Source organism: Myotis davidii, unplaced genomic scaffold (assembly GCF_000327345.1).
Source record: "Myotis davidii unplaced genomic scaffold, ASM32734v1 scaffold815, whole genome shotgun sequence".
In the NCBI taxonomy this organism is placed as follows: Eukaryota; Metazoa; Chordata; class Mammalia; order Chiroptera; family Vespertilionidae; genus Myotis; species Myotis davidii.
Genome location: NW_006288179.1, coordinates 732,478 through 747,699, shown reverse-complemented (window position 1 = coordinate 747,699; position 15,222 = coordinate 732,478). Strand labels below are relative to the sequence as shown.

At 40.4% G+C, this 15,222-nt stretch overlaps 1 protein-coding gene across 7 annotated transcripts in view; it reads left to right on the top strand.

Annotated features, from left to right (window-relative positions):
- Positions 1-12,472, top strand: part of HDHD2 (haloacid dehalogenase like hydrolase domain containing 2) — a 25,490-nt gene extending 13,018 nt beyond the window's left edge. For all 7 annotated transcript variants that reach the window (XM_006759957.2, XM_015561484.1, XM_006759956.2 and 4 more), the window contains 3 exons: positions 5,723-5,939; positions 7,959-8,022; positions 11,114-12,472. In XM_006759957.2, coding sequence (XP_006760020.1) covers positions 5,723-5,939; positions 7,959-8,022; positions 11,114-11,217 — 385 coding nt within the window. In that variant the 3' untranslated portion in view covers positions 11,218-12,472. The remainder of the gene's footprint in view (positions 1-5,722; positions 5,940-7,958; positions 8,023-11,113) is intronic.
- Positions 12,473-15,222: the final 2,750 nt, after the last annotated feature.

Sequence of the window (15,222 nt, the reverse complement as noted above, 5' to 3'; positions counted from 1 at the left end):
CTAAAAAACATTTAAATCCTAAGAGCCATTGGTGTCTTTTTCCTTTTACCTACTACTAAAATATACAAGGGATAATATAACAAACATCCTTAGGCCTATCAAGCAGTTCCAGAAATACAAATTATTGACATATTTGATATCCCTCCTCAATTTTATCACCCAAGACCCAAACGTAATCAGGATCCTGAATTGTATTTATCATTTACATGCATTTTTAAAATACTGTAACACATATGTAGGTATTTCTAGACAGTATATGGATTATTTTGCATGTTTATACTTATCAATTTGCTTTCTTCCCTAGTAATACTGTATGATTCATCAATATGAATATGTATAGCTCTGGTGTATTCATTTTCACAGTTTTGGTACTAGCTTGTAGCAAGGTCTTTTTCATCTTCTAACCTGAGTTAGAAGCCCAAAGCTTGAGCGTTTTTGTAAGGACCATTTATAACTAAATTTAATGATCTCTATTAGGAGGAAGGCTACCTGGGCAAGCAGATCACTTAATAATTTAATTTGAACTTAGCATTAACAATATTAAAAAATATATCGCAGCACAGAAGTAATATGTCTTCATTATGGAAAATTGTATATGCTCAAAAGAGAATAAACATAATTATCTGTAATCCTTTCACCTAGCTAGTTTGTTTCCATGCACATATCTATTTAGGCAAAAATGAGAATCTATATATACTGTGTATGTATACTATGTAGTAATTTGCTTTTTAAAAACCCAACAATATGTTGTGCATGTTTTTCCACATTCTTAAATATTCTTTTAAAACATGTTTGATTCCCACAGAATATTCCACTCTCAGAAGTGCAATTAGTTGAATAGCCATATGGTTCTTATTGTTGGTTATTTCCAGGTTTTTGAAGTTAACATTAAAAAAAAATAAGTAAATAAACGCCTTTTGAGAACGTTAAGCAATATTTATGTTTGTTCCTTAAATTTTTTTCAGAAGTACAATGGGGCCTTGTATAGTTACTGAATCAAAGGAATTTTGAGGAAAAACTGCATGGAGCAGCTTAACCTAGGAAAAGTTCAAGTTTTTAAAATAAAGAGCAACTGCTCTCCAGCTTCTAAGCTTATTTAAAATGTTATTCTAGCCCCAGCCAGTTTGTCTCAGTGGATAGGGCAATGGTCCGAGGACTGAAAGGTCCCGGGCTCCATTCTGGTCAAGGGCACGCAGGCCCACCCATGCAGGAGGCGACTAATCAATATGTCTGTTTCACACCCATGTTTCTCTCTGCCTTTCCCCCTCCCTTCCACTCTCTCTAAAAAACAATGGAAAAATATCCTCGGGTGAGGATTAGCAAAAAAAAATAAAGTTATTCTATCTGAAAATAAGTAACATCACAACTTTCACATTTAAATGCAAGAGGCGAAAGGCTGCTTAAGAGCAGTGTTTTGAAGATTCAAATGACTTAATTTTGAAGTTAATGATTTCTTCCTATAATTATTACAAGGTGTGAGAATCCTTGAAAAGTCTTAGAGATGTGCAGAAATTAATTTTTTTGTTTTTCAGGAAGAGATTCTTATCACCATAAATGGTTCCTGTGGAATATTAAATTGCTTTTCTTTTCCCATCTCCTCAAGAAAAAAATTAAAAGTTAATTGCTCCAATATATTCAATTCCTTAGAAAGGGAAGAAGAGAAAGGGAGAAAAAAGGTCAACAACTACGACTTCAATTATTACTGCATTTGTATAGTAACTCCTGATTCTTTTCTAAGTATTTAGAGCCCTGAGCATGAGGAATTCCAGAACAGCGTGACAGCAGGACTCACATTAGAAATATTTCTGTGGGCTTTATCCATTTTGAAAGTGCTGACTGCTGCTTTGCAGTTTTTTAATTCAAGTCCAGACCATAAGAAATTGTTTAAGAATTAAGAACTTGAGTTGTTTAAAGTATTCATTAGTATATGCAAGAGAACCACTTTATGTCTATTTGAAATCCACAGAATACAGAATTGAGTTTAATATCTGTCACTAACTGCTCTTATTTTTTCATATGGGGATATTGTTGTACAATCAAGGCAACTTTTGCTACTCTAAATAAAACTTGCAGTTAAAAAAGCCACATAAATATATTGTTACTTTTTTATTAATGTGTAACATACACATAAAGTACACAAATTGTCAGTATACAATTCAATAGCATTTTACACATAGGTATGCCTGTGTAACCCTCTGATCAAGATCTAGAACAGGGGTCCTCAAACTACGGTCCGCGGGCCATGTGCAGCCCGCAGAAAACATTTCTCCGGCCCGCCGGGTGGTTTGCCGCTGCTGCCTGTCCTGCTTGGCAGCCAACTCGTCCCGTGCCCGCAGTGCGCATGTGTGGAATGTCTGAGGGACAGTGAACTGGCCCCCTGTTTAAAACTTTTGAGGACCTCTGATCTAGAAGGTCTCCTGGTCTAATTAACATGTTAACCTTTGATTAGTAACTTTCCTTAAGGTGACACTACTGACTTCTGTCAGGACTTGGTCTTCATATGAATTAAATCATACAACTGTATAATTTTTTGTCTGTTGTTGAGATTTATCCAAGTTGTTACGGATAGCAGTACTTTCTTGTTGTTTTGTTTCTTCTTTATTTTTGTTGTGTAGTAGCCTGTTGTATTGTGTAGTAGACTGTCCCACAATTTATTTATTGTTCATTTGGATGGTTTCCAGTTTGGGCTGTTATGAATAAAGCTTCTATGAATGTTCTTCAACATGTTTTTGGGGGGTTATATGTGCTCATTTCTCTTAAGTCTGTAGAGTAGTGGAATTACTAGGTAGTAAGTATTGTTTAGCTTTAGTAAATATTGCTAAACAATTTTCTAAAGTCATTATAGCAAGTGATATGTTCCCACTGGCTATGAGTGTAAGTTTCAGTTGCTCCAAATTCCCACCAGTCTCTAACCAGTCTATGAAATTGCAGTTATTCTGTTTGGTGTGTATAGTGGTATCTTACTGGGTTTTAGTTTGTGTTTCCCTGATGAGTAATGTTCTTGAAACATTTTCATGTACTTATTGACCAGTGGATAACTTCTTTGCAGTGTGCCCATTCAAATCTTTTACCATTTTTGATTGGGTTGTATTTTTTTTACTGATTTGTGTATATGATGGAACTCATTATATATACATATTTTTGGTTGGAAATTTTATATATATATACATATATATGTTGCAGATATCTCATTCCTGCCTTTTTGTGCTCTTAATAGTATGAGAACATGGTGTTCTTAATTTTGATAGAGCCCAATGTGTCAAAATGGCTGTAGTGCTAAGGTTGAAAAACCCTGATAGTTCAGTCCCTTCATTAATAAGAAACCTAGGCCCACATGAAGTGATTTGCTGTTACCTATTTTAAAAAGTGTGGACACTACATTCTGGACCAGAAATTACTGTGGAGCTGGGTGGAGGCAGTACTATGCATTGTAGGATGTTTAGCAGCATCCTTGGCTTCCACTCACTAGATGCTAGTAGCACTCCTCTTTCCCCAGTGTGACAACCAGAAAAGTCTTCAGGCGCTGCCAGATGTCCCTGAGGAGCAAAACTGCCCCAGGTTGAGAACCACTGGACTAGATGTTTGCCTGAGGTGTTTATATTGTGGCCCTGCCCTCACTAGGATTTTTCAGTTTGTTCCGTTGCCCACACGGAAGTCACAGCCAGAGGTTTTTTTTGCATCAGGCCTTTGTGCCCCTTTTTCCTTGCTTCTTGCGCTTCGGTGGGTTTATAGTTAGGTATAGACAGAAAATTACCAGAATATTTCCTTCTGATACATTATTTCTGATGTCAAAAACAGCCAACTCTTTGCTGCCCTGTCTGGTAAGTATAAAAACACTCCCAAGTATCGGGGTGTCTATTTTTGATATTTCAAAAAAGGTTTAACTATAAGAGATCTTCTAATCTGTGTCCTAGAAAATGTTTACCTTTCAGTCTGTCCTGAATATGGTTGGCTCTTGAAAGACTCGGTAAAGCTTATGCTGTGCAGAGGATGACAGAAGCAGGAACCACTTCCCTGAGAGATGCCTATCTTTTCCAGCCTCGTGTAGTCCAGTTTCCACTTAGAGACTTGTAGAGGAGCCCACAGTCTCAGCCCTTTCAGGGAAGGCACTAAAGCACTGCCTGGGAATTGAGTACACACATCAATCAGGCTGATAAGTCTTATCCCCAGTTAATACATAATAAAATATTAACAAAGCCAAATCAAATGAGTTTTTAGTTTAGCTATGTAAGTGGAAAGCAATTACGAGGTCTGTTGCATAAAGAATTCCAGTTCCGTGGTAGAGTAGCAAATAAATGGGATTGGGGGCGGGTGACAGAAGGGAGATAGATAAATCACCCATTATTATCTCATTGCTATCAGCTGTGGTTCTTTAAGGCCAGCATAGTGGCTTTTTCAGGTTTCCTAACAGCTGGATTTTAAGGTCAGCTTTAAGAAATAAACTTGTATTAATATTAGTGAATAAATTTGAGGGATCTGTCCTGTGCTGTGAGTAATTTGTAGTAACTAACAGAAAGGCCCTGTAATAGTCCAGTATTGGTTTTTACTTAATAAAATATTTAATCATAAATGTCTGAATTCTGCATCTCCCACAGGAAGGCATTTCCATGCCCACCGACAAAAATAATTTAGCACTTTCATAGCTGAGCGCTTAATTACTCATAATTGTGAGGGGTAAGATGTGATGAATTCTTCCTCGATGGACATACTAAATATTTTAACCAAGTAGATGGCTTAAAGTAAATTAAGCTTTGTGAGATCATTCATTACATTGGTTAAAAGCAGTTTGAGTGTATCATGTCCTGCATTCCATTAGATGATAATATTCATGTGACTCTCCTGCTGTGAGACTACAGGCCGCACTGTTGGGATGGATGGCAGATAGTTTTGGATGGGGGTTGGGTGGTGAGTATTAAGAAGTTGTTGGTGGGGGTTCTTGGATTTGTTTTACGTTTTGCCTAAGTCACTAATGAGGATTCTTAACTATATGTAGAGTTTGGTTATTAAATTAATGGTAAAATGCTTTGTGCCCTTTATTTGGTATGAGAATAATTATCCTAATATCAGAACAACAAAAGAGATTGGCAGTAAAGGCTCTCCCTTAAACCTTGTTGGTGTGTTCTTCAGGGAAGATGGCCTGATTTGCAAAGTAATGTCAGAAGCAGTCAAAAGGTAGAATGAAGACGTAAAGGTACAAGCAGAAAGCGTTTTTAAAATGCTCTATTAAATTCCTGAATTAGAAAGAAACTTAAATATTGGAGTAGAGGAAATAGGAAGTCAGGTATTTGGAGTTAGCTGAATGTGTCACTGCAGCAACAGTTGTGATACTGGAAAGGGCTCAAGAGCCTCCTGCTTACCATTAGGGAAGGTTGAAACAACTTGTCTCATTAAGTTAAGCTTCTTCCCTTGAGTGTCTTATTTAGCTTTACTTCTCTTAATTCGCTTTCCCTGATGATTCCGGTAAAGTGTCTGAAACCTCTAAAGGTAAAAGGTTGAAGCAATCCCAAATTTAATAATCTATCACCTTTCTTCAGTGTATTTGAATTTAATTCCCAGAAGTTCTTAGAGAATTCATTAGAAGATAGCAAGTCATTAAAAGTTAATAAGAAACTCTTTGTTTCTGTGAATGTGAATACTGTAAAACCACTTTGTAAGTCTGACATTCTTTTCCAGTCATAAAGGCTTTGCTTTTAGCCAGTCTCCATTTTCTCTATCTCTTTAGGTTACTCCTGGATGGGGCACCTCTGATAGCAATCCACAAAGCCAGGTATTACAAGAGGAAAGATGGCTTAGCCCTGGGGCCCGGACCATTTGTGACTGCTTTGGAGTATGCCACAGATACCAAAGCCACAGTAGTAGGAAAACCAGAGAAAACATTCTTTTTGGAAGCACTGCGGGACACTGGCTGTGAACCTGAGGAGGCCGTCATGATAGGAGACGTAAGTAGAAGAGCCCCGGAAATGCCCTGAGCTCACCTGCCGTGCTGGGCTGAGCCAGCTTGGAAGCACTGCTTCACACCCAAGCAGACTCTGCTGCTGATGACATCAGATGGAGAGAAATGGCTGCCTCTAAGTCAGGCCTCACGTAGATGTTACTGGTATTCTTCTAAATAACTGAAATTTTGATTATTTCTGACAGTCTCTATAGTATAATGAGATATGTATAATTCAAAAGACCATTAAATGCAAGTCATTCAAATGCTTGATATGTCTTTTTAAAGAAACCTTTACAGAAATTTAGATTTTTCTAATATTATTTACGCAGGGAACAACCTATACCTAAAGAATTCTACCATTATTGATTTTTTTCTTAGTAAATGCTATATGGAAGAACTTCCCAATGTGTCACAAATAGCTACAGGCATTGGTTGCCTCAGCCCTTTGAGTGGCAAGTCTGGGCGTTTGGAGGCTCTGGCCGTGAGCACCTTGTCAGTTTACTCTAGTGTCCTGGGGAAACATCCACGTGTGCCACGAGGGAGAAAGAGCTAGAAAGCACACTGCCTTGTGTTAAGTAGGTGGCAGTGATTACTAGTATATTTTAGTTATAAAGAATAACGTGTTAGGCTGGAAGGGGCCATCAAGATTGTCTGGTCCGAATCTCTCCATTTTTGACTGGGAAACTGAAGCCTGGAGCCGGAAGTCTGCACGCCTCCATTCCTGCAGCTAATTAGTGGCACAGCTGGAAGTAAAACTTGAGGCTCTGGACCCTGCCAAGACAAACTGTAGATCCCTTGCTTTCCTGACTTGTGGTGGTGCAAGTGTTTCACGGTTCTCCTGACACCCTCTTCCACTTCGGGTGTGTTCACCTCACACTGAATAGGATATCATTGAACTTGGTATTGTTTTCAGAAGCCATCTTTTCAGTCACATCTATAGTCAAGTCTTTATCTGACTTTCCTAGGCAGATATGTGTTTGAAAGGTGGTTATCAGAGTTTTTTATCCTGGGAGATACTGGTTTAGGGACAGTGGGAGGCAGGAAAGGCATGCAGTAGCAGCTTCATGCAGGGTCCTTTGTTAGCCCAGAGAGGCGCGGTTTCTTCCCTCCCTTTCTTTGTCCACCTTTCCCCACCTTCCTTCTTCTTTCTCTTCCTCTCCCCCATCTTCACTGCTTCAACAGGGAAAGTTTAGACGCAACAGAAAAGGTTTTAAGTCAGCCTTTGAATGAAGATTTTGACATTCTAGGACTCATTTCCAAGGGCTGTTGCTGAATAATATTAATGACTTTAATGGAAAAATATTTTCTTCAAGCATGATCTGAATGAATCCTGCTTATAGATATGTGATAGCAGGATTGATTTTCTTGATGTTTCTCCCAGACCTTGGATTTTCTTACCTTGTGTTTATCATCACAATCAACCAAGCATATTCATCCCCATCTTGAGTAAGAATTGGAAAGAGGACCTCCTTTTCTAACTGATCTGTTGTTCCCAAGTGTGAAGTGAATATCAGACAGTCCCATGGTCTAAGCATACTGAATTGACTTGATTACAGCTGTTAGGGACAATCAGATGGAAAGTAAGGATAATATATTACATGGGCAGCAGAAAAGCTTTCTTCTGAGTCTAGTTCATTCACTGTTTGCAGTTGGATCATCCACCTTAAAAGCTGCCAAATGGATAGGATGCTTTTTCCATGATCTGTTTTAAGAGATCGATGCACACACGTGGCAACATTGAAGGACTGTGACTGTGCTCTCTGTGTTTGGTACTAGAATGATTGCTCTGTTGTACACCTTCCACCTCTGTGACACTTCCCTTTCCAAATGGTGTGTGCTGCCTCAGACTGTTACATGTGAATTTACCCATTTTTACATCTTCCTGTCTTTCATTCAAAAAGCAAACAAACACGGGGTTACAGTTGGCCATCCCAGCCTAATAAGTCAAATCAATTGGTTGGTAGGGTTTTATTGGCAAGTAAATTGAAGACCCTGTACTAAATGCTTTCTTTGTGCTTTCTAGGATTGCAGGGATGATGTTGGTGGGGCTCAGAATGTTGGCATGCTGGGCATCTTAGTAAAAACTGGTATGTATCTTCTGTATAAACCTTCTCTAAAACAGGATGGTGGAATACAGAGTTGCTTAAAGGAAAGTTCTTACAGAAATGGCAAAGCCAAATCACTGGACACTATAATTCTCTTTCTGCCACAAAGCAAAAATAAAATGATCTTAGGATTACAAGGAAAAAACACGGGAGGGCCCATGCTGTGCAATACTAGATCAGGAAGCCTATTCACTTATCTACCCAGGAAAGCACAGACTGCCACAGTGAGTGGGTCAGGCAGGAGTGATGATGGCCTGCTTCATTCACTCAGCCAACATTATTGAGCACCAACTGTATGCCTGACACAATGGGAGGTGCTAGAGTTATCACACATATGTAAGCCACTGTGTCAATTTGTACTTTTTAGAAAGCCCACTTGCTGGCCAGTGTATGCAGAAGCATTCTGCGAGCCCTTATCAACATGGCCAAGAAACTTGCCTTTCTCATATTTGCCCTTAGACCAGCCGTGGGCAAACTACGGCCCATGGGCCGGATCCGGCCCATTTGAAATGAATAAAACTAAAAAAAAAAAAAAAAAAACAAAAGAATGTTCCGGCCCTCCGGTCCAGTTTAAGAACCCATTGTGGCCCTCGAGTCAAAAAGTTTGCAGGGATTAGGTGATAGAGGAATAGTCAGTCATTAACTTACCTATGAGACCAAGTTGAAACCTTGCAAAGGAGTTAATCCTTAAAGGGATTTAAGCTTGAGAAAAAACTAGCAGTAGTTTGCTGCGTACTGTGGACAGGTACCTGGAAGATGCTAAGGTGAGTGAGGTATATGTTCATTACCTTTGTACATTTGCTGCTGGCTCCTCTTCTGTAGGAATTCACCGTCAGTAGGATAAGAAGCATCTTCACTGCAGTGCAAAGGTGTGGAACGGGGGTTTTAGGCTTTGTGTTTGCGGGGCAAAGCCTCTTAAAGAAATAATTGTACAAAACAAGGAATTGTAGAAATTGGTGGGTTTGGTGTTGGGGAAGCTGCATTTAGTCAGAGAATACTGGAAAATGCAGAAAAATGAATTGCAGAGACCACAGAAAAAGGAATGGAGAGCAAGGAGAAGTCCAGAGGCAGCCAGGGTGGCTACAGGGCAGTTGGCCTCTTCCTCAAGACCTCAGCTGAAGCAGTGTTTTGCAATTCTTCTCTCCCTTATATTTCATTTTATTATTTTTTAAATCTTTATTGTTGAAAGTATTACAGATGTCTCCCTTTTTCCTGCTTTTACCCCCTCTACCCTGTGCCCTCCTCTCCCAGGCCTTCACTGCATTATTGTCTATGTCCATGGGTTATGCATACTAGTATATGCATGTAAGTTCTTTAGTTAATATCTTCCCAACCCTTCTTCCTCCCTCCCTCCCTCTCTTCCTCCACCCTTCTTTCTTTCCATTCTTTTTAAAAAAGTTTTATTGATTTCACAGAGGAAGGAAGAGGGAGAGATAAAAACATCAATGATGAGACAGAATCATTGATCAGCTGCCTCCTGCACTGGAGATGGAGCCTGCAACCCAGGCATGTGCCCTGACCAGGAATTGAACCATGACCTCCTGGTTCATAGGTTGAAGCTCAACCACTGAGCCACACCTGCTGGGCTCTCCTTCCGTTCTTAAAAATTAATTGTGGAAAGCTCACAATGTGCTAGTCGTTATGTCAGGTGCTTAGGGTACATTGGGGAATGTAATAGGCCTAGTGCCTACTCTCAGAGAGTTTAATAATCTCAGGTGTGAGTCAGACATTAAACAAATTTATAAATAACTAGAGGCCCAATGCACGAAATTCATGCTTGCTGGTACCAGCTTCCCTCTAGCACCCAGGACTCGGGCTTCCCGCGCAGCCCTGGCTTTGTCCGTAAGGTTGTCTGGAAGGACATCCAGTCTAATGAGTATATTATGCTTTTATTATTATAGACTGGAGCATGCATGGGCATGGTCCCTTGGCCTGGCCGGTGATCAGGGCTGACTGGCGGGTGGGATTGGGGGAACCATGGGAGGTTGGCTGTGGGAGTGCACTGACCACCAGGGGGCAGCTCCCGTGTTGAGCATCTGCTCCCTGGTGTTCAGTGCACATCATAGCTACCAGCTGGTCATCCAGTTGTGTGGTCGTCCTGTCATAACGGTTGCTTAGGCTTTTATATATGTAGATTATAAATTGTTATAAATATCGTGGAGGCAAAAAACAAAACAAAACAGGGCACTAAGAATAACCAGGAGGGGATCTAATTTGGATGGAATATGGAATCTGACTTGAAGTATGAGGGTGATAATCGGGTGAGGAGAATGTTCCAGGCAAAGAATAGCAGGTGTGACAGTCCTCAAAAGAGCCAGGTCCAGCTTAGGACTGCAGCCTTGTGACCAGTGCACATGCCGGGGTGACAGGGCTGCTGGGGCCCATGTCAGAGGCCTGCTAGGCAACAATAGAGATTTGGGGCTCTTTCTGAAGGGCTGGGGGACCCCGTAAGAGTGTTTAAATAGGGACCACAAGTCATCTGATTTTCTCTGTGACCACTGTGTGAAATGGGGCCTCTGCTGTGTTGAGGCCCAGAATCTGGGGAGAGTTGGGCAGTGTCCTGCCCCTTGAGCCCCTCCATGCACATAGTCTGGCCCGGACCTATGAGCATCCATCACCCTTCCCTTCCCCATCTCCAGGCGCTCTCATGTGCCAGGCGCGTAGGGCTCCTGCTTGGCAGCAGTCACCCTCGGGAGCTGACAGGGCCTCTGCCCTGTGGGGTCTGGGCTTCCGTTTAAAAGCATTGGTTTACTCGCCATTTCTGTCCTCAGGGCTTGTGGGGGTAGAAAATAATTTCATCAGCTGTGAAGTTCTGAAGGGACCCTTAGCTGTCAGGTGACCTAGTACCTCTGATTGTGAATGGCTAGAGGTAGGCCTGGAAAATGCTGAATGTGGTATTTCTTTGAATTGCCTCATTGCATCCTGAAGCCTCAGTAAAAGGTGCTTTGGGAGATATGGACCCTGATTCTTGAGTAATTGGAAGGGTGGTTCTGCAGTGGCCTAGGTGTCCACAGGCTGTGATCACTGGCATTCTAGCAGTAGCCTTTGTTCACTATCTTTACTTCCATTTCAGGAAAATACCGAGCAGCAGATGAAGAAAAAATTAGTCCACCTCCTTACTTAACGTGTGAGAGTTTCCCTCATGCTGTGGACCACATTCTGCAGCATCTACTGTGAACCATTGCGTGAATCAGAAGCAACTTGAAATGCAGCTTTTCATCGTCTGGAATGAATTCCTTACCAATTCAGTGCCAGCACAGGCAGACACAGCCCCCAACGCTGAGATGTGTAACCCTCTTGTATTGTGCACTAATTAGAAAGAAAGGTATTGAATTACAGCTAGCCACTAAGCCTTGCTTATCTCTTTTGTTGTATTTTGTAAAAGAAGATGAGACCTGAAGAAAAGGAAAACTGAGATTTTATGCCTTGCCTTTTAAAATATTCATCAGATTAGGCAGGGCTGGGAGGGAGAAGCTACTGCAGGGAGTCGAGTTCTGGGCTGTCTCCTCACTGCTAAATTGGGAGGGTGGGTTCAGATTGTGAATGAAGTTGAAAGATGCATTACACTACAGTTTTAATATTCAGTTCAGCTGTGAAACCCATCAAAAGTGCCAAGTGGAGTACAAGTCAGAAGAAGCAAAATAAATTGTCCTTTAGCCCAAGTGATTGAATGAATTTGCTTTAACGGATGTTGAAAACTAGATTATCTGGAGTATTATTCCCAGCACGGATGACTTCTTTTTCTCTTCATTAGCCAGAGATGACTAATTTAAATTTAGAACCTGATTTTAATTTAAAATAATATTTCCATTAATAACCTATTCATTGCAGATACCTATTATAGTGTGTAACAGTTGTTTTGGAAATTTTATGTAAAATTAAAACTATCAGTATTTTACAGATGTTTTAATTAGACATTGTTATTAACAGGAACAGTGCAGAAACTAAAATCAAGCCTTTAATGTCTTATAGACCATGCATTTTTGAAGTTAGTGTCCACAAGGGTCCTATTTACTGTACATTTGCAAGATTTCATTATTTTTGCCTCTGACACTATGGGAAAAATCTTTTAGAAGCTATTGGGACAGATTCAGGCTTTTATGTACTTGGTTACTACAGCTGTAAAATGAAATCTCGTCTGGTAGCATGGATTATTCTTCTCATGTTAAACCCACCAAAATGAAGGGGACTAAGTAGGTAATGATTTTCCTAGTGCATTTGCATACTGTGATAATCCTGGGCCTTTGCAATTGTGTTACAGGACTCTTGGGCATTGAATTATTAGCATGTAATTGTACATCATTGTAGTGTTCACCTTATTGAAGCACACACTGATGTTAATGAGCTTTGGGTTTTGATTCTTGTTTAGATATCAGCTTGGTCTTAGATGGGAGGGAGCAAAGCTAAATAAATGGCAGCTCCTCTCCTCGTCTCCTTTTGGTAGTTTGGTGATCACTCTTCTTGTTTTTGCAGATGCCCCAACTTGGTACCTAAACATCCTAGAGATAGATGTGACAGGACCACAACCCTAGATTGAAAGATGAGTGAGTGGCAGAGAGCATAGATTTTGGAGCCTAACCAGCACATAACTAGTTCTGTAATCCTGGGCAAGTGATCTAGCCTGGCATGCCTCCTTTCCCTTACCTGTAAAAATGGAGATAACGATGTGGAAAGGGTTGGTGGAATTCCTCTCTATAGTTCCTTCAATGGGGAAAGTCTTCCTGCGAGTTTAAAAAAAAGAAAAAACAGAAAAAGATGTTCTGTTACATTTCAGCTCCCTCAGAGCACAGCTGCACTCAGAGAAGCTCAGCGTGCAGGTAGAGTGCTGGTTGGTGCTGGTGCAGGGGCTGCATTAAACTTTGGCCTATCATCTGGGCGCCTGGATCAGTGATTGTTTGCTAGTTGCTCTGTGTTACGTGCCAGAATAGGAAATAAGCATGTAAGAACAGGAGTTAGCCTGGAGGACCCTTACTCATGGGGGAGCTGAGGGGAACACACAGCTCCATCTGTCCTCTGTGATGTCATCCTGACTGTGGGATGGAGAGGATTATTCCCATCTTCGAGCCGCGTAGCATTTATTAGATTTATTAGATTTATTAGATTACACTTAGGTCTTCACACTCTCTGTCCCCACCAGACAGGGCTGTGGCTCATTTTTTAAAAAAATATCTGCTACAGCACAGGCACTCAGATGGTTACTGAACCAATATAAAACTAGATGTAAATATTACAGGAATTTAACGTTAGAAGGTATAGCTGTGGGGTGGGTGGGGAGGGGGAGGGCGAGAACAAAATAAGATGCATTTTAGACTCGTTGCCATAGGGGAAGCCCCCTTAGACACTTGGAAATAATGGATCCAATGCTCTGGAGACAGGTTAGTGCCAAAGCCAAGAGGTAGGCATCACTGATGGCCAGGAATTAAATAGAGTGACAGGAATGGGTGAGATCACTTAAGCATAACATCCAGTGAAGAGAAATGGCTTCCCTACTTTGCTTCATTCTGGTTTGGCCCCGTGGGCCCTTACCATCTCAGTTTGATATTTTATTGATTTAACAAACATTATATAGGGCTCACTAGCCACCTGTCCACAGGTTCATGAGGATAAATAAAAATCTTGGTTTAGATCCAGGTTAGTATAAATTTTCCCAGCTCAGCTGATTGGTCTGCCCTGGGCCTCATGAAGCAGATTTTAAAACCAAACTATCTAAAGGACTTTATTTGTCAGCCCTCCCATGTAAAGGGCTATCTTGTGGTCCTAACCTCAAGGACAGTATTTGCATCCAGTTTACTGTGATTCTGTCCTGGGCCAGAATAGGGACTAAGTGACATCTTAGGACTAGAAAGGGTACTGGAGAACACCCGTTGTCAGGAGATGGTTATTGAGGATCTGCTGTGAGCCAGGCCCTTGCTAGGGTGGAGGAGGACGAAGCCCCAGGCCAATGGACGAGACACGTGCTTGCTGCACCTTCCCTCACACCTCCAGAATCTGCTAGTTTTGCATAGCTCCGCTACCATTCTACATCTGTCAGAGCCGATTGTAATGTCTAGGAAAGGAAAGGGAGCTCACCCTAAGCGACAGTTCCATCAAACACCTGTAGCTGTGGATGCCAGAAGTTTCCTCATCTCAATTTCACATTTAAATATTACAGTAGCATGTTGGACAGGTAAGTAAAAACACAGGTTGTGTTCGATTGGTTTTGCATCAATCATTGTTTCTGTAATATGAAACTGAAGTCTTTGGGTACCTATAATAAACATCCAGAGCAAGGCGCTTAAGCACCAGAAAATATCATAATTTAAACTATGTATCTGTTAAAAACAAACAATCAATTTGAATACCTTACTTTTTTCAGTGCTTACTCTCATGTCATACACAACTCAACACCTATTTGTTTCACTAGCTGTTGTGCCTGAGAAGATCAAACTATTAAATGCCCACTAGTGTGTAAAGCACTAAGGAAGAGAGAGCAGAATGTAGCTCCCACTCCTTAAAGGCGTATCTTCTAGTTGGGAAATCGATGCATATAAAAATAGAACTAATAGTGCAAAGGACACTGGCAAGTTCAAGGGTTTGTATAAGTCCTTTCAGAGAGGAGGTCATGTGCAGTGAGCTAAGTGCTTTGGCCAGTGCCAAATGTTTCATTCATTCAATAGCAGCGTAAAAAGTATCACAACCATGGTGTTAACATTTGAGTAGGGTATACAGATGAAACATACAACAGATACTGATAAAGTGATGAAGATAACTAAAGCCAGTAAGAGTGAGGGTGTTATTTTATAATTAATGTTATTATTTTACAATATACAAAATAAATCTATTACCACATTGTAAATACAAAATAATTAGCCACTTACATGCAATAAACATTAATATTGCAAGAAAAACTTTTAAAAATAATGTTAATGCAATAAATGTTAATATTTCAAGAAAAAAAATCAATATTACCAAAATTGTACTAACATAATATCACAAGTTGTAGAAAATATTAAAAACCTGCAAATAACAGGATTACTTATATTTTAAAATATTTTTTCCTCTGGCTCTATTTTTCTTCATCAGTTTATGTTCATTATATTCCACAAATGAGTGAGATCATGTGATATCTTTCTCCAACTAGCTTATTTCACTTAGCATAATGCTCTCCAGGTCCACCCATGCTGTTGCAAATGGTAAGAGTTC